The following is a 19,198-nucleotide window of genomic DNA, read 5'->3' on the forward strand; positions in this document are numbered from 1 at the left end:
GCCAGCATTGCATTGGGAGGCATGAATTATAGGGGCAAAATGAAATTAAATTGGTCTCTCACTGAACAAAGAAAGCTGTCTCTCTAGTCCCACATATTAGAAGTAGCCACATATAAATACGATAATGACCGCATGGTTCTCGACCAGCCAGCCAGTATTCACCTCTGCACTGACAAAGAGCAACAAACCTGCAATAGCTGTCTGTGGAAAGAGGGATTTTCCATCACTTCATAGAGTCAAAAACTATTTAAGTCAAGAGCAACCTGCTTATGGAAGTGAATGAATGAAAAGGCCATCTATCTAAATGTGCCGATAGGTTCTATTTAGATCTATGAATCCCAGTTTTCTACTTGATTATGATGTTTAAAGGGAATAATCAGAAAATTACTTATTGTTTAAATTAGGTTTTTGCGTTACATGTATGTTTTCGTCAGTTTTTTTTAATATGATGATATTTACTTTAAACAATCATCATTTTTTGGACTCACAATTCCTGTCCTTTCAGGAAAAGTTTACAGCATGACTCCATATTAACTAAGACAGGATTACGATGACAGATATCTTTATACATGGCTGATAACACTGATTCCACCAATCATTTTAGGAGATGTCACGGATGACCCCGCGCCTCTTCCCTTCACAATAACCTTTGGCATTTCAATACAAAAGATATGGTTGGGATCAAATTATTGTGGGCAATTATTGTGCATGTGTTATTTTCTGAAACAAAAGGAAGATAAAAAGCCCCAGTGGCCACTGTGAAATCTTCAAGGATTCTAAGTTGTTGTTTTTTGCTTAATACCCAATAATATTTGAAAACGAAAACGCTAAACATTTTTTGCATAGTCCTGTCCTGTTAGTATCTATTGTAAACACACCTATCTTGCTTATTAAACATATTTGTATATCTGATACTTACATCAACAGGTTTGTCATCAGATGCACGCCCTGCAATCAGAGAACTCCCCTGAAAGTCAATAGGATCTTTCGTAGAAGTTTGTCTTCTTTCAATTAACTTGCAATCTACATAAAGTGAGATAATACTGTGCTGAACGCAGATTCCAAGCTTGTGCCATTGGCGATCAAAAAGATGATGGAGCTCTCGACTTTTAAAGGTGTAATGCAAGGTCGTTCCACCTTGTTTAGCGGTAAACTCCACAATTTTCTTCTCACCATCAATTAGAATAGCCTCCTGAAAAACAAATTCTATTTGTTAATACATAAAAAGTAGCTAAACATTTTATGCATTTTTTTACGGGTTGCAGACACTCTACATGCCTGCAGATCCATGGTGGTACAGGTCCTGAGACCACCATCAATTGATCAACAGATGGAAAAAAAGTGTTCAGCTTGGGAGACAGGAGGGCACAACTCATGCCTAAGCACACACTCAGCAAGGAGTACGGGTACAATAGTGACTCTTAGGCTTCCTGATATATCCATACTCCGCTCTGTGTGAGCAATCATTGGGGGTTTAAGGACCAGAATCTCCACGATCTGCAGGCATGTAAAATAAGAAAGGCAAAAATATCAGGTATATAGGTGACTATATAAAACTTGTACTGAATGAATAAGCCAGGAGACTAATGTTAGCTCTGTAATATGGACATGAAATACGCAGACTTTGAGTTACTCCTTATAAAAGTGCTTTCTTAAAAGTAAGAATCACTAATATGTCACTCTCCCTTAAAGTCAACATAAAAAAACGGCTAATAGAGGATAGTCCACCAGGAATCACCCCATTCTCAAAATCAGTAGTGTTCCCTAGAGGTAGTGACCCTTTGGTCACAATGGAACGTTTCATTTGTGTACCATAAATACTTAGCATAATTCTATCACCTCTGATACCAAGAATGAAGGGGCTGCATCACTGTTCTGCTCCTTTACTATTTTGTCCTGCACAGTAATTACCCATCCACACAATAAGGATCTGCAGCATGGTGCTACAGTGGTGTAACATTTGAAGAATTTTTTTGGTGGACATTGCCTCACCCTTTCCCACCCATGCTCCAACCACTTTGGCAGACTGGCATGAAAATGCCAAAAGTTGCTAAATTTGTACACAACTTGGAGCTGAACAAAAATGTTGCAACTTTTCAAAGTGTTTTATGCCACAAATCTAGAAAGAACACTTTGCTGAATCAGGCCCAAAGTGCTACATTAGTTCTGTGGACCCTTCATTCTCAGGAATGGTGAAGAGCCCAGGCTCTTGGATCCCTATCAATCACAAATTAATAGTATGTCATAGTTACAAGAATTTGTGGTATATCACTATAGGAAAGATACTGTATATATCTTGGTACCATGTTAGCCAGGACCTGATGAAGGGACCTGAGTAGCTTGCAAGTTCAGTTAGCCATTAACAGGTATCAATCACTGAGGACTCTCAACTCTAAATATTTTGGTATATCACTAATTATTTATGGGGGTTGTCCGGCCTTAGGGTACAAGTTTGCAGTCACTCTATTTTGTCTGCAGTTTTGTGAATCCTCACATTGCGAAGGACTGTGAGCAGTGAGAATACTTCAGTACCAGCGCTGGGAGTGAACGATCATAAGACAACAAGTGATTTAAATACTTCCAGTCACATTTTGACTAGACATGTCTGGCCTAGCACTAAACACTTGTACTGAGTGAGGCTGTGCACGTCTAGACAGCATGTTACTGCATATATGTAAATTGCATACTTGCGGTCACACGACCGTTGCTCCAGGCACGGGCACTGGAGAATCCTCTCAGTGCACAGTCTTTAGTCACATGACCAAGCTTCCCGATGCTGAAACCAAAGAATACTCACAGCGTGCAAAATGAAGAATAAATAGTCTGCAGTCACACAGAATGACTGCAGACTTGTAGCCTAAGGCCAAACAATCCCTTTATAGGGAAGGTGCCGCAATTTTGTTTTTGTATTAAAAATGATTGTTTATGTAAACAATTATTTTTAATACAAAATTATTTTTTTTAACTTTAATATCTTTTTTATTATTAATTATATTTGCAGCCACTGGGCGCCGCTATTTTGCTTTGCAGGAGTGTAAGTGTAGCTGCACGACACTTACACTCTGCAAATACGGCAGCCCTGGGCATAGGACTCAGCAGTCGGCGTCCAACCCCATACCTATCATTGTGCTGTAATGTGGTCATGCTCCCTGGGCTGTCTCCACATCACAGCAGAGGCAGGAGGTCGGCGCCATCTTTCTTCAGCCACAGTGGAGTGTACCTCTGAGCTCCACTGTGACTGAGAGCTGCGCTGTTGGAGGGGCAGCTCCATCTGTCTCCTCTCACACTGTCCGTGGCTGTTCCCTGTCCTCTGCTGCCTGTCTGATATCCTCTTATCAAGAGCTGCAGAGGTAACACGGGGGAGGGGGAGAGTCTCTCTGTGCTGCTCGCTCCTTGCCTCTCACTGCAGCCACTGATCAAGGACATCAGACCGTGGTGTATCTATGACTATACTGTGTGATACTGACTGCTGAACTAAGTATGTAATCCTCTGCTGTGTGATACTGTCTGCCGGCCGTGTATCTAATTCTCTCCTGTGTGATACTGACTGATGAACCATGTATATAATCCTCTGCTGTGTGATACTGTCCTGAACCGTGCATCTAATTCTCTCCTGTGTGATACTGACTGCTGAGCCGTGTATCTAATCCTATCCTGTGTGATACTGACTGCTGAACTGAGTATGTAATCCTCTGCTGTGTGATACTGTCTGCCGGCCGTGTATCTAATTCTCTCCTGTGTGATACTGACTGATGAACCATGTATGTAATCCTCTGCTGTGTGATACTGTCCTGAACCGTGCATCTAATTCTCTCCTGTGTGATACTGACTGCTGAGCCGTGTATCTAATCCTATCCTGTGTGATACTGACTGCTGAACTGAGTATGTAATCCTCTGCTGTGTGATACTGTCTGCCGGCCGTGTATCTAATTCTCTCCTGTGTGATACTGACTGATGAACCATGTATGTAATCCTCTGCTGTGTGATACTGTCCTGAACCGTGCATCTAATTCTCTCCTGTGTGATACTGACTGCTGAGCCATGTATCTAATCCTATCCTGTGTGATACTGACTGCTGAGCCGTGTATCTAATCCTATCCTGTGTGATACTGTCTGCTGAACCATGTATCTAATCCTATCTTGTGTGATACTGTCTGCTGAGCCGTGTATCTAATCCTATCCTGTGTGATACTGTCTGCTGAGCTGTGTATCTAATCCTATCCTGTGTGATACAGTCTGCTGAGCCATGTGTCTAATCCTATCCTGTGTGATACTGTCTGCTGAGCCGTGTATCTAATCCTATCCTGTGTGATATTGACTGCTGAGCCCTGTATCTAATCCTATCCTGTGGGATACTCACTGCTGAGCCGTGTATCTAATCCTATCCTGTGTGATACTGACTGCTGAGCCGTGTATCTAATCCTATCCTGTGTGATACTGTCTGCTGAGCTGTGTATCTAATTCTATCCTGTGTGATACTGTGCTGAGCTGTGTAGCTAATTCTATCCTGTATGATACTGACTACTGAGTTGTGTATCTAATCTTATCCTGTGTGATACTGTCTGCTGAGCCGTGTATCTAATCCTATCCTGTGTGATACTGACTGCTGAGCCCTGTATCTAATCCTATCCTGTGGGATACTCACTGCTGAGCCGTGTATCTAATCCTATCCTGTGTGATACTGACTGCTGAGCCGTGTATCTAATCCTATCCTGTGTGATACTGTCTGCTGAGCTGTGTATCTAATTCTATCCTGTGTGATACTGTGCTGAGCTGTGTAGCTAATTCTATCCTGTATGATACTGACTACTGAGTTGTGTATCTAATCCTATCCTGTGTGATACTGTCTGCTGAGCCGTGTATCTAATCCTATCCTGTGTGATACTGACTGCTGAGCCCTGTATCTAATCCTATCCTGTGGGATACTCACTGCTGAGCCGTGTATCTAATCCTATCCTGTGTGATACTCACTGCTGAGCCGTGTATCTAATCCTATCCTGTGTGATACTGACTGCTGAGCCGTGTATCTAATCCTATCCTGTGTGATACTGTCTGCTGAGCTGTGTATCTAATCCTCTCCTATGCAATCCTCTCCACCCCTGCATGCCTTTCCCCATTGCACACACAGCTCAGTGCGTGCAATAACAGGAGCAGCTGCGGTCATGCTGTATTATGGCATTATGTGTGATCTATGGCTGTATTATGTGATCTATATGGCGGTATTATTTTTATCTAGTATTGTGGAATGATGTAAAAGCTATACGACGGTATATGAGAACTAGATTGTGGGATTATGTGTGATATGTGGCGGTATTATGTGAAAATTATATAGTGGTATTGTGTGTGTTCTATGGGGCGGTATTATGTGAGACGTATGTGGCGGTATTATCTGAGACGTATGTGGTGGTATTATGTGTGATCTATATGGCGGTATTGTATGATCTATATGGTGGCACTGTGTGATCTATATGGCGGCATTATGTGTGATCTATATGGTGGCATTATGTGAGAACACTATGGCGGTATTATGCGAGAACACTATGGCAGTATTATCTTCAGAAAGGGGACCCATTCTAGGGTGGTTCTGGCTGAGCACCTGCACACGGGTCTGGGGTAATAGAGGGGGCAGCATGACCTCCAGTTAGGTGCAGTCAAGGGAGGGCTGGTGAGGTAGCTGAAGAGAGGGGTCTCATTTTTATCGTTACTATATGGCTACATTTCCTTCCCAGGCTTTCACACATCGCCAGGACAGGATGGGGAAGACAGGATCTGAGGAGGGGAATGGGGTCTGCATGCAATGTCTGAATCAGAACAGGCCATCAATCCGCAGAAATGTTTCCTGGATTTCTGAGGAGACGGTCCATCCATGTGTATAAAAGACAGCGCTCTATGTACAATCCCTGGCTGCTCCGCGCACCAAACAGGGGGCCCCCCATAAACCAGCACACTGCTCTCCTGAAATACTCTGTGCTGCTGTCACCCTGCTCCCTCCACCATATATCTCCCAGAATCCTTGCTGCCTGCCATCCTCTGTGACTGTCTAATTGTCAGTATAACTTTGCAATCACCAACAAAATGGCTGCTCACTGGGTTCCTGAATATCATCCTCTTATCCCTTAGCAAACACACAGAAGGGGAGGAGAGGAGACATCAGACACATGTCAGCAGACTCCGCCCATAATTACTGCAGTGCTGTAATGCAGAGGTCTCCAACTCCAGTCCTCAAGGCCCACCAACAGGTCATGTTTTCAGGATTTCCTTTGCATTGCACAGGTGATGCAATTATTACCTGGGCAAGACTAAGGAAATCCTGAAAACATGAAATGTTGGTGGGCCTTGAGGACTGGAGTTGGGGACCCCTGCTGTAATGTGAGCTAGTTGTACACTAGGTTTTTGTCAAATTTCTGCAGCTGCTCCCCCTAGTGTTTAAAAGTGGAAATGCTAAACCTTTTCAAATTATTTTTCATATTTTACTAAATTATAAACAAATGATAATATTTTTTAAGAAAATGTAAACATTAATTCTTTACATTTTTTCAATTGCTGTAAAAAAAATTTTTTTATGGCACCTTCCCTTTAAGTAAATAAAGTTAATAAAGGCTTAAAGAAAAACTGTATTCCAAGTGATGCATATTTAATTGATTTGATAGAGACATTTATAAACAGTGTGAATACAAATAAATGAAAATTAATTAGCAAAAATCATATATACATTTTAGAATAATCACATTTAATTCTATAGTTATTCTCTTGGAAAAATGAAAATTAGACAAAAAATTAATAATCCCACCTGAGGACTACCTCTATGGGTGAGTGTTTTCCACAAAACCCAACGCTCCTTTTTTGTACTACGTCGTACTCGGAAAAGAGCAGTTATTGAGTATTCTTCAGGAAGTCCAGAGGAAAATACTAATCTGCAAGGAAAATTAGAAAATGGTAAACATTAACATAATGTGTAATGTTTATGTATTCACATATTAACATGATGATATAAAACAGACCAATCTGCTTCATTTACTGAGCAATTTAACAAATAAGTTGCCGTGAGCGAATAACATTTTCCCTGAAGCAAAAATGAAGACTTGCCTGTAATACTGAATCCTAGTCTTGACATGTATATATGTCTGAATAGTAGCCATAGATGCAAAATAGTATGAAAATATTTGTAAAGAGGCTTATATTTACAGTTTAAATGCATTGGAACAAATATCTGGCTGTAGTTTGGACAAACCCAAGAACAGCCGTGCATGGCCCATAAGAGTGACTTGTGTTTCACAAGCCTGATACAATTTGTGACTCAATTGTACAATGCATTACAAGAGAAATATATTTATATTTAACAATATGTTAGTCAACTACTATGAAAAATTATACTAGATTTTACAGAGTTAACTGCTTCATGACCCGGGGTATTTTCATTTTTGCGTTTTTGTTTTTCGCTCCCCTCCTTCCCAGAGCCATAACTTTTTTACTTTTCTGTCAATATGGCCATTTGAGGGCTTATTTTTTGAGGAACGAGTTGTTCTTTTGAAGGACACCATTAGTTTTACCATGTCAAGTACTAGAAAACGGGAAAAAAATTCCAAGTGCGGTGAAATTGCAAAAAAAGTGCAGTCCCACACTTGCTTTTTGTTTGGCTTTTTTGCCAGCTTTACTAAATGCTGAAACTGACCAGCCACTATTATTCTCCAGGTCATTATGAGTTCACAGACACCAAATATGTCTAGATTCTTTTTTATCCCCGCTATTGCATTTTAATGCAATGTTGCGGTAACTCAGACTATGTACACACGTGGAAAGGTCCTCTGCGGATTTTTCCGCAGCGGATTTGATAAATCCGCAGGGCAAAAACACCACGTTTTCCTGCAGATTTATTGCGTATTTACCGCAGTTTTGTGCGGATTCCACTGCGGTTTTACACCTGCGGTTTTCTATTATGGAGCAGGTGTAAAACCGCTGCGGAATCCGCACAAAGAATTGACATGCTGCAGAATGTAAACTGCTGCGTTTCCACGTGTTTTTTTTCCACAGCATGGGCACAGCTTTTTTGGTTTCCCATAGGTTTACATTGTACTGTAAACTCATGGGAAACTGCTGCGGATCTGCAGCTGCGGATCCGCTGCGGATCCGCAGCAATTTCCGCAACGTGTGCACATACCCTAAAAAAACATAATTCTGGCGTTTTGAAGTTTTTTCTCGCTACGACGTTTAGCGATCAGGTTAATCCTTTTTTTTTTAATTGATAGATCAGGCGATTCTGAACCCGGTGATACCAAATATGTGTAGGTTTGATTTTTTTTGTGTGTGTTATTTTGAATTGGGCGAAAGGGGGGTGATTTGAACTTTTATATATATATATATATATTTTTTTTTTTAGATTTTAAAATTATTTTTTTTACTTTTGTCATGCTTCAATAGCCTCCATGGGGTACTAGAAGCTGGCTCAACTTGATTGGTTCTGATACATAGAGGCGATGCTCAGATCGCCTCTATGTAGTAGAACTACAGCATTGCTATGAGCGCCGACCACAGATGGCCGGAAGCGCTTGTTAAGTGCTGCTGTCAGAGTTTGACAGTGGCATTTAGCTAGTTAATAGGTGCAGGTGGATCGTGATTTCACCTGCATCTATTGCGGGCACATGTCAGCTATTCAAAACAGCTGACATGTCCCGACTTTGATGCAGGCTCACCGCCGGAACCCACATCAAAGCGGAGGTTCTGCCATCGGACGTACTATTCCATCCGATGGCAGAAATGGGTTAAATAAAATATCAGAACTCGGGGATGAATTTCATGCCAAGCATGTAAAGCCCTTGGTTTAAATCACTTAACATCATTTTAAGAATTATTAGCCCACATTAATTTATAGTAACGTAATTTGCACCATAAGTTGCTGGCAAGAAATGCACCTAATTATTTAATAGATGCCCGCTTGGTGCATTTGCAATTAATTTTTACTTCTTCTATTAGCAGTCATATATCTGTGCCACTAAGTTGTACCTTTATAGGCATCCAAAGAAAAAGGAAGAGACACCTCCGCACTGCTGTAATACGTGAGACTCTGATTTAAAACCTTTTAAGTTATAGCTGTAATGTTTATCCCCTTAACCCAATGGGGTGCTGCATCCAAAAAGGTATACGTAACAGATCATCCAGAAGAAAAAAAATGAAGATGGAGCGCACTTACCCAGGTAAAAACGTCAGTTTATTCGGACATACAGCAAAACCAACAGGGAGGGGTGTGGATCAAAGACGGACGACGGCCGTTTCGTGCCCACGGCACTTCAACGGGTCCTAACAACAAAATGAGGTAGGGAGTGTTAGGGCTAGCGGAACGCACCAAATAATAAGACAGATAGTGTCTGGTGCGTTCGCAGCCCGGGGTCCACCGTGCAGAGATGGAACCTGCTGCTAAGTAATGACGGACTATATGGCGGTACTCTTAAGTATATACACGTGGGTTAAACTTCACCCAGCGTGAAGGAAGCGATCCTGTTGCGTCACAGGATCGCGGTACCGCACATAGAAGGCGAGCAAGTAGTCAACGAACTCAACCCCAACTAGGATTGAAGTCCGATTAGACCCTTGCTGGCACAACACCGCAACTGGGTGTGTAAGGAAGCTGAATAACAATATTAGAGCACAAGAGTGCATGCGGTGCCGCACTGACGAACGCCACTAACCACCCAGGCTTGGATAAGGAAAGCACAGAGGAAGTGCACGGCGCCGTACTGGCGGTCACAGCAGCTGGACGCTGTAACGTGTGATTAGTGCTGTAGGATAAGTTGGGCGCTAGATAGCAACCATACACCTTCCGCGAACAGACATTCAATAGGGAAGGGGTATCCAAGGACGACTTGCACTCACAACAAACACACGTAAGCAAATGTACACTAGCGCATGGCCGTGCGGTCATGTGCAGTTTATATAGTTGCAGCACAGGAAGTGGCCACAGAAACTTTGCCCTTCCAAGACCTGCCAAGATGACCAATGGAATGTGCTGCAGAGCCTGAGCACATGACCCTCGATCTCCAACGGGAGATCTTGCCCTGGGCATGCTCAGTGTGTGCAGACATGGACTTAGTCCCAGAGAAGTCCGCTCGCTGCTGACCAGTACTGGCTTTAATGGCAGAAGCTGAAGAAGCAGCAGTAACTCTCTGTACAGAGTGAGACTGAGCAAGACGCTGGGACCGACGTCCCTGCTGAGCAGACTCCACTGCGGCTGGATAAGAATGGGAGACCGCAGCGGAGATGGCTCGAGATTCCCCCTGTGCAGAAGCGGGAACTCGAGACCTAACATTACCCCCCCTCCTAGGGCCCCCCCTCCTTGGGCCTCGCTATGCTCGAAGGCAGCAATGAGCTGTGGGGCCCGAATGTTTTCAGCAGGCTCCCATGACCTGTCCTCTGGGCCATAACCCTTCCAATCCACCAGATAGAACTTTTTGCCACGTACCACCTTGCACCCCAAAATAGCGTTCACCTCGTAATCGTCCGTAGACGAACCCGATGTCCCGGCAGATGACTCAGAAAACCAGGACATGTATACGGGTTTCAAGAGGGACACATGAAAGGTGTCGGTGATACCCAAGCGTGGAGGAAGAGCCAAACGGTAGACCACAGGATTAACCTGTTCGAGAACCTTGAAGGGACCCAAGTAGCGAGGAGCAAACTTAGTGGACTCAACTCGCAGCCTGATGTTACGGGCGGAGAGCCACACCAAGTCGCCAGGAGCAAAGGTCGGAGCGGGACGCCGATGAACATCGGTGGAGGACCTCATTCTCTCCTTGGAGGCCCGAATGGCATCCTGCATGCGGTCCCAAATGTCCCGTGCCTCCACAGCCCAGTCTGCCACCCTGGAGTCAGCAGAAGACACAGGCATGGGCACAGGAACACGCGGATGCTGGCCGTAATTTAGGAGGAATGGAGTCTGACCGGTGGAGTCGGCTACGGCATTGTTAAGTGCAAACTCTGCCCACGGTAGCAAGGATGCCCAGTCATCCTGCCTGGCAGAAACAAAATGTCATAAATATGTGACCAGGGTCTGGTTGGCCCTCTCTACCAACCCATTCGTCTCGGGATGATATGCCGAAGAGAGATTCAACTCAATACTGAGTAGACGACAAAGCTCTCTCCAGAATCGAGACGCAAACTGGGGACCCCGGTCACTAACAATTTTGTCTGGCATACCGTGTAGGCGAAAGATATGCTTGACGAACAAGACAGCCAACGCCCGTGCAGAAGGTAGCCGTGGAAGAGGCACCAAGTGCACCATTTTGGAAAAATGGTCGGTGATCACCCAGATAATGGTGCAGTTACGAGACTTGGGTAAGCCCACCACAAAGTCCATCCCGACCATCTTCCAGGGCCTGTCCGCCACCGGCAGAGGAAAAAGCAAACCAGCTGGCCGTTGCCGAGGAGTCTTGTTCTTGGCGCAAGAGACACACGCCCGAACATACTCTGTGACATCACGAGCCATATGCGGCCACCAGTACGTCCTCTCGCCAGTAACTCAGATGTCCTTTTGGTACCAAAATGTCCACCCACCCTGGACGAGTGTGCCCAAGAGAGAACCTCCGGTCGCAAATTGGATGGAACAAAAGTCTTGCCCGGGGGCACAGACTCTAGCGAAACCGGGGCCACAGTTCTCAAGCTCTCGGTGGGGACAATAAGCCGAGGCTCCTCCTCCTCCGCAGATGACACAACGGAGCGAGAGAGAGCGTCGGCCCGAATGTTCTTCTCCCCAGAAAGAAAATGGAGGGTGAAATTAAACCGGGAGAAGAATAAGGACCATCTGGCCTGGCGAGAATTCAACCGCTGGGCTGTCTGCAGGTACACCAAATTTTTATGGTCTGTGAAGACTTGGAAGGGAAAATGTGCTCCCTCCAAGAGATGTCTCCACTCCGAGAAAGCCAACTTCATGTCTAGCAACTCCCTGTCCCCGATGGAATAATTCCTCTCTGCTGGTGAGAAGGTCTTGGAGAAAAAGAAGCAAGGATGCTTCCGACCTTGAGCATCCTTTTGGAAGAGGACTGCTCCAGCACCAACAGAAGAGGCATCCACCTCCATGATAAATGGCTTATCAACATCGGGGCGATGTAGGATGGGAGCGCTAGCGAAGTGTGACTTTATAGAGTTAAAGGCCTTGGAGACCTCCTCAGACCACAATTTGGGATTCGCCCCCTTCTTGGTGAGGGCAACCAAGGGAGCTACCAAAGTTGAGAAGTGCGGAATGAACTGGCGATAATAATTAATGAACCCCATAAAGCGCTGCACCGCTTTAAAAGAATGGGGCTCCTGCCAGTCCATCACAGCCTGTAGTTTGGCAGGATCCATAGCCAATCCCTGGGCAGAGATGATGTAGCCTAGGAAAGGTAGGGACTAGGGTTGAGCGACCTTCACTTTTATAGGATCGGGTCGGGTTTCACGAAACCCGACTTTTGGAAAAGTCGGGTCGAGTGAAATCGGCCGATCCTATAAAAAAGTCGGGGTCGGGGTCGGCCGAAACTCGAAACCCAATGCAGTGCATTGGGTTTCCATGGTTCCCAGAGTCTGAAGGAGCGGAAACTCTCCTTCATGCCCTGGGATCCATATTTAAGTGTAAAATATAGAATTAAAATAAAAAAATATTGCAATACTTACCCTCTGACGCGCCCTGGTACTAACCGGCAGCCTTCCTCCTTCGAATCCGCGCTTCTAGGACCTTGCCGTGACGTCGCGGTGACGTCGCGGCTTGTGATTGGCCGCGCGGCCGCCCATGTGACCGCTCGCGCGGCCAATCACAAGCCGCGACGTCACCCGCGACGTCACCGAAGGTCCTGGAAGGGCTGATTCTTAGGAAGGAAGGCTGTCGGAAGGAAGCAGGGCGCTTCCGAGGGTGAGTATATACCTATTATATACTCACCCTCGGAAGCGCCCTGCTTCCTTCCGACAGCCTTCCTTCCTAAGAATCAGCCCTTCCAGGACCTTCGGTGACGTCGCGGCTTGTGATTGGCCGCGCGAGCGGTCACATGGGCGGCCGCGCGGCCAATCACAAGCCGCGACGTCACCGCGACGTCACGGCAAGGTCCTAGAAGCGCGGATTCGAAGGAGGAAGGCTGCCGGTTAGTACCAGGGCGCGTCAGAGGGTAAGTATTGCAATATTTTTTTATTTTAATTCTATATTTTACACTTTAATCTGAATTCCGATACCAATTCCCGATATCTTAAACATATCGGGAATTGGGATCGGAATTCCGATTCCAGATTCAAAAGATCGCCGACTTCATGGCCGACCCCCCACTGGGGTCGGGTCGGGTTTCATGAAACCCGACCTTGCCAAAAGTCGGCGACTTTTGAACAATTTCGACCCGTTTCGCTCAACCCTAGTAGGGACTCCTGCTCAAACATACACTTCTCCAACTTGGCATAGAGGGAGTTTGCCCGTAGGAGGTCGAAGACTTTGCAAACATCTCTCCGGTGGGAGTCAATATCTGGAGAGTAGATGAGAATATCATCCAGATAGACTACGACCGAGGTGGAAAGCATATCCCGGAAGATATCGTTCACAAAGTCTTGGAAAACGGCTGGGGCATTACAGAGCCCGAAGGGCATCACCAGATATTCATAGTGCCCATCCCTGATGTTAAAAGCCGTCTTCCATTCGTCCCCCTCACGGATGCGAATCAGGTTGTAAGCACCCCGCAGACCTAGTTTAGTAAATACCCTTGCTCCCCGAAGCCTATCGAAGAGCTCAGATATCAAGGGCAAAGGATACTTATTTTTAACGGTGATAGCGTTAAGACCCCTGTAGTCTATGCATGGACGCAATTCCCCACTCTTCTTCTGCACGAAGAAGAACCCTGCCCCAGCAGGTGACACTGACTTCCTAATGAATCCTCTTGCCAGATTTTCCTGGATGTACTGTGACATTGCCTCCGTCTCCGTGAGAGATAGCGGATAGACTCGACCCCGAGGAGGCTCAGCACCAGGCAAGAGATCAATAGGACAGTCATAGGGGCGATGGGGCGGAAGGATCTCCGCCGCCTTTTTGGAGAACACGTCTGCATAAGACCAATACTGCTTGGGGAGAGAGGAAAGATCTGCGGGTACCTCTGTAGTAGCAACCTGAACGCACTCCCTCTGACACCTACCCCCACAAGATTCACCCCATCCCAGGATTCTGCCAGAGGACCACTCGATATGAGGAGAGTGGTACCGTAGCCAAGGTATTCCCAACAGGACCTCATCAATTCCCTCTGGAATGACGAGCAGAGATATAATCTCCTGATGAGATGGCGACATGGACAGAGTAAAAGGGATGGTCTGGTGTGTTATCTGTGAGGGCAGTGTCGACCCATTCACCACTCGTACCGTTACTGGTTGAGATAGCATAACCAGGGGTATTGCGTGACGTTGGGTGAAGGCAGAAGACATAAAATTGCCCTCCGCCCCAGAATCCACGCAGAGCTCTACCGAGTGGGAGAATGAGCCTATAGTAATTGTCCCCTTAAAGGACAATTTAGAGGCAAACGTCGCCGTGTCTAGTGTACCTCCACCTACTACCACTAGACGCTGACGTTTCCTCGACCGCTGAGAACATCTGGTGGCTAGATGTCCTGACTGCTGGCAAACATGACAGACCTTGAGTGCACAAGCGGTCCGAGACTTAGATCCCGCTTGTGACACTTCCCTGGCCTCATGAGACTCAGGAACCAGGACCGGAGATTCCAGAGGTTTGGCGAAGGTAGGAGCCAGACGAAACCTCTGCCTACACTGGGCTCGCTCTAACCTCCGCTCGTTAAAACGGAGGTCAATTCGAGTGGAGACAGTTATTAACTCCTCCAGTGTGGCAGGAATCTCCCTAGTGGCCAGAGCGCCCTTAACGTGGTCAGCCAGGCCCCTCCAAAATATGGGGATAAGAGCTTTATCCGACCAATCCAGCTCAGAAGCTAAAGTGCGGAATTGGACGGCAAAATGACTGACCAAGGACTCACCCTGAGTTAATACCAGCAGTTGGAGCGCAGTATCATGGGTGACTTGAGGTCCTAAAAAGACCTGTTTCAGAGTGCTCAGAAACAGCGGAGCACTCTGCACCACATGATCACCACGCTCCCACAGCGGCGTAGCCCATTCCAACGCCCTGTCCGACAAGAGAGACACTATAAATCCCACCTTAGCCCGCTCTGTGGGAAAACGTGCAGCCAGGAGCTCGAGGTGAATAGAGCACTGACTCACAAATCCCCTACAAAACTTGCTATCACCAGAAAATTTTTCTGGCAGCAGGAGGCGAGAAAATGTCGGAGCAGGGGTGGCAATGGACAGGGTTGCTGCAGCCACGCTAGCAGCCTGTACAGCAACTGCGGTAACATCCACAGCTGAGGTTGCGCTCTCAAGAGCCGCCAACCTACCCTCCAGCTGCTGGATATACCGCAAGGATTGCTGTTTGTCCGTCATTACTAGCCAGACCCTGGCGCTAGTGTAATGTTAGGGCTAGCGGAACGCACCAAATAATAAGACAGATAGTGTATGGTGCGTTCGCAGCCCGGGGTCCACCGTGCAGAGATGGAACCTGCTGCTAAGTAATGACGGACTATATGGCGGTACTCATAAGTATACACACGTGGGTTAAACTTCACCCAGCGTGAAGGAAGCGATCCTGTTGCATCACAGGATCGCGGTACCGCACATAGAAGGCGAGCAAGTAGTCAGCGAACTCAACCCCAACTAGGATTGAAGTCCGATTAGACCCTTGCTGGCACAACACCGCAACTGGGTGTGTAAGGAAGCTGAATAACAATATTAGGGCACAAGAGTGCATGCGGTGCCGCACTGACGAACGCCACTAACCACCCAGGCTTGGGTAAGGAAAGCACAGAGGAAGTGCACGGCGCCGTACTGGCGGTCACAGCAACTGGACGCTGTAACGTGTGATTAGTGCTGTAGGATAAGTCGGGCGCTAGATAGCAACCATACACATTCCGCGAACAGACATTCAATAGGGAAGGGGTATCCAAGGACGACTTGCACTCACAACAAACGCACGTAAGCAAATGTACACTAGCGCATGGCCGTGCGGTCATGCGCAGTTTATATAGTTGCAGCACAGGAAGTGGCCACAGAAACTTTGCCCTTCCAAGACCTGCCAAGATGACCAATGGAATGTGCTGCAGAGCCTGAGCACATGACCCTCGATCTCCAACGGGAGATCTTGCCCTGGGCATGCTCAGTGTGTGCAGACAAGGACTTAGTCCCAGAGAAGTCCGCTCGCTGCTGACCAGCACTGGCTTTAATGGCAGAAGCTGAAGAAGCAGCAGTAACTCTCTGTACAGAGTGAGACTGAGCAAGACGCTGGGACCGACGTCCCTGCTGAGCAGACTCCACTGCGGCTGGATAAGAATGGGAGACCGCAGCGGAGATGGCTCGAGATTCCCCCTGTGCAGAATCGGGAACTCGAGACCTAACAGGGAGGGCTCTTTTACCTGTGCGGACTCGCCGACTCCTCCCATTCCACCTATCGTCATCATGATTTACTCTTAATTTTACATTTGTATTCTGTAAAATTAAGAGTAAATCATGATGACGAGAGGTGGAATGGGAGGAGTCGGCGAGTCTGCACAGGTAAAAGAGCCCTCCCCACCTCATTTCGTTGTTAGGACCCGTTGAAGTGCCGTGAGCACGAAACGGCCGTCGTCCGTCTTTGATCCACACCCCTCCCTGTTGGTTTTGCTGTACATCCGAATAAACTGTGACGTTTTCACCTGGGTAAGTGCACTCCATCTTCATTTTTTTCTTCTGGATGATCTGTACCTTTATAAGCTTTGTTTTAATGAAAGATCATTTAGAACTTGAAGTGGGAAGACAAATTTTAGAAGTCACTTTTTAAACTCTCCATGTACTGGCAAAATGAGGCAAAAAAACTGAAGGATTTTTGGGGTCAATATACTTGCATGCTTACCTCTCAAATTCCTGATAGCATGTTGAGGGGTTGCATTCTTCAGAGAGATGTGGTTGCCACTGGTGGGACCATATCTGCCAGAAATTTATGGCATATCTTACCTACATGCCATAAATCTCTCAGATGAGCAAACCCCTTTTGATGCAACAAAAATCATTTGTCAACAAAAAAATGAGTAACTACCAGGAGGACTTCATATATCAGTGAAAGAATTACATAAGTCGAGAAATTAAGATAGACCTCGATATCTTACTGTTCAGTCATCATTGTCATTTACTGATATCAGATAAAATATCCACTTTAACCCCTTCCCGACCTGTGACACAGCGTATGCGTCATGAAAGTCGGTGCCAATCCGACCCATGACGCATATGCTGTGTCACAGAAAGATCGCGTCCCTGCAGGCCGGGTGAAAGGGTTAACTCCAATTTCACCCGGCCTGCAGGGACAGGGGGAGTGGTAGTTTAGCCCAGGGGGGGGTGGCTTCACCCCCCCGTGGCTACGATCGCTCTGATTGGCTGTTGAAAGTGAAACTGCCAATCAGAGCGATTTGTAATATTTCACCTAAAAAACTGGTGAAATATTACAATCCAGCCATGGCCGATGCTGCAATATCATCGGCCATGGCTGGAAACACTTATGTGCACCCACCCCACCCCACCGATCGCCCCCCCAGCCCCCTGATCTGTGGTCCGCTCCCCTCTGTCCTGTGCTCCGCTCCCCCGTCCTCCTGTCCGCTCCCCCCGTGCTCCAATCACACCCCCCGTGCTCCAATCAAACCCCCCCGCACTCCGATCACCCCCCCCGCACAGCGATCCCCCCCCGTGCTCTGATTCCCCCCCCCCGTGCTCCGATCCACCCCCCTGCACAGCGATCCCCCACCCCGTGCTCCAATCCACCCCCCCGTGTTCCGATCCACCCACCCATGCTCCGATCCACCCCCCCCGTGCTCCGACGCTCCCCCCGTGGCCTGATCTCCCCCCCCCCCTTATACTTACCTCCCGGGATCCGTCCGTCTTCTTTCCTGGGCGCCGCCATCTTCCAAAATGGCGGGCGCATGTGCAGTGCGCCCGCCGAATCTGCCGGCCGGCAGATTCATTCCAAAGTGAGTTTTGATCACTGAGATATAACCTATCTCAGTGATCAAAATAAAAAAAAATAGTAAATGACCCCCCCCCCTTTGTCACCCCCATAGGTAGGGACAATAAAAAAATAAAGAATTTTTTTTTTTTTTTTACACTAAGGTTAGAATAGGGTTAGGGTTAGGGGTAGGGTTAGGGGTAGGGCTAGGGTTAGGGCTAGTGTTAGGGCTAGGGTTAGGGGTAGGGTTAGGGGTAGGGTTAGGGGTAGGGTTAGGGTTTCGGTATGTGCACACATATTCTGTTCCTCTGCGGATTTTTCCGCTGCGGATTTGATAAATCCGCAGTGTTAAACCGCTGTGGATTTATCGCGGATTTACCGCGGTTTTTCTGCGCATTTCACTGCGGTTTTACAACTGCGATTTTCTATTGGAGCAGTTGTAAAACCGCTGCGGAATCCGCAGAAAGAAGTGACATGCTGTGGAATGTAAACCGCTGCGTTTCCGTGCAGTTTTTCCGCAGCATATGCACAGCGATTTTTGTTTCCCATAGGTTTACATTGAACTGTAAACTCATGGGAAACTGCTGCGGATCTGCAGCATTTTCCGCAGCGTGTGCACATACCTTTAGAATTAGACTATGTGCACACGGTGCAGATTTTGCTGCGGATCTGCAGCGGATTGGCCGCTGCGGATTCGCAGCAGTGTTCCATCAGGTTTGCAGTTCCATGTAAACATATGGAAAACCAAATCCGCTGTGCCCATGGTGCGGAAAATACCACGCGGAAATGCTGCGTTGTATTTTCCGCAGCATGTCAATTCTTTGTGCGGATTCCGCGGCGTTTTACACCTGTTCCTCAATAGGAATCCACAGGTGAAATCCGCACAAAAAACACTGGAAATCCACGGTAAATCCGCAGGTAAAACGCAGTGCCCTTTACCCGCGGATTTTTCAAAAATGATGCTGAAAAATCTCACAAGAATCCGCAACGTGGGCACATAGCGTTAGGGTTAAGGTTGGAATTAGGGTTGTGGTTAGGGGTGTGATTAGGGTTATGGCTACAGTTGGGATTAGGGTTAGGGGTGTGTTGGGGTTAGTGTTGGAGGTAGAATTGAGGGGTTTCCACTGTTTAGGCACATCAGGGGTCTCCAAACGCAACATGGCGCCACCATTGATTCCAGCCAAT

At 46.8% G+C, this 19,198-nt stretch overlaps 1 protein-coding gene across 1 annotated transcript in view; it reads right to left on the minus strand.

Annotated features, from left to right (window-relative positions):
* COL19A1 (collagen type XIX alpha 1 chain) overlaps positions 1-19,198 on the minus strand; it is a 1,728,692-nt gene that overhangs the window by 1,425,125 nt on the left and 284,369 nt on the right. The window contains exons 5-6 of the mRNA XM_069726653.1: positions 6,791-6,914; positions 920-1,192 (exon numbers count right to left, since the gene is read on the minus strand). Coding sequence (XP_069582754.1) covers positions 920-1,192; positions 6,791-6,914 — 397 coding nt within the window. The remainder of the gene's footprint in view (positions 1-919; positions 1,193-6,790; positions 6,915-19,198) is intronic.

The sequence above is a fragment of the Ranitomeya imitator genome, chromosome 5 (genome assembly GCF_032444005.1).
Source record: "Ranitomeya imitator isolate aRanImi1 chromosome 5, aRanImi1.pri, whole genome shotgun sequence".
Taxonomy (NCBI): domain Eukaryota; kingdom Metazoa; phylum Chordata; class Amphibia; order Anura; family Dendrobatidae; genus Ranitomeya; species Ranitomeya imitator.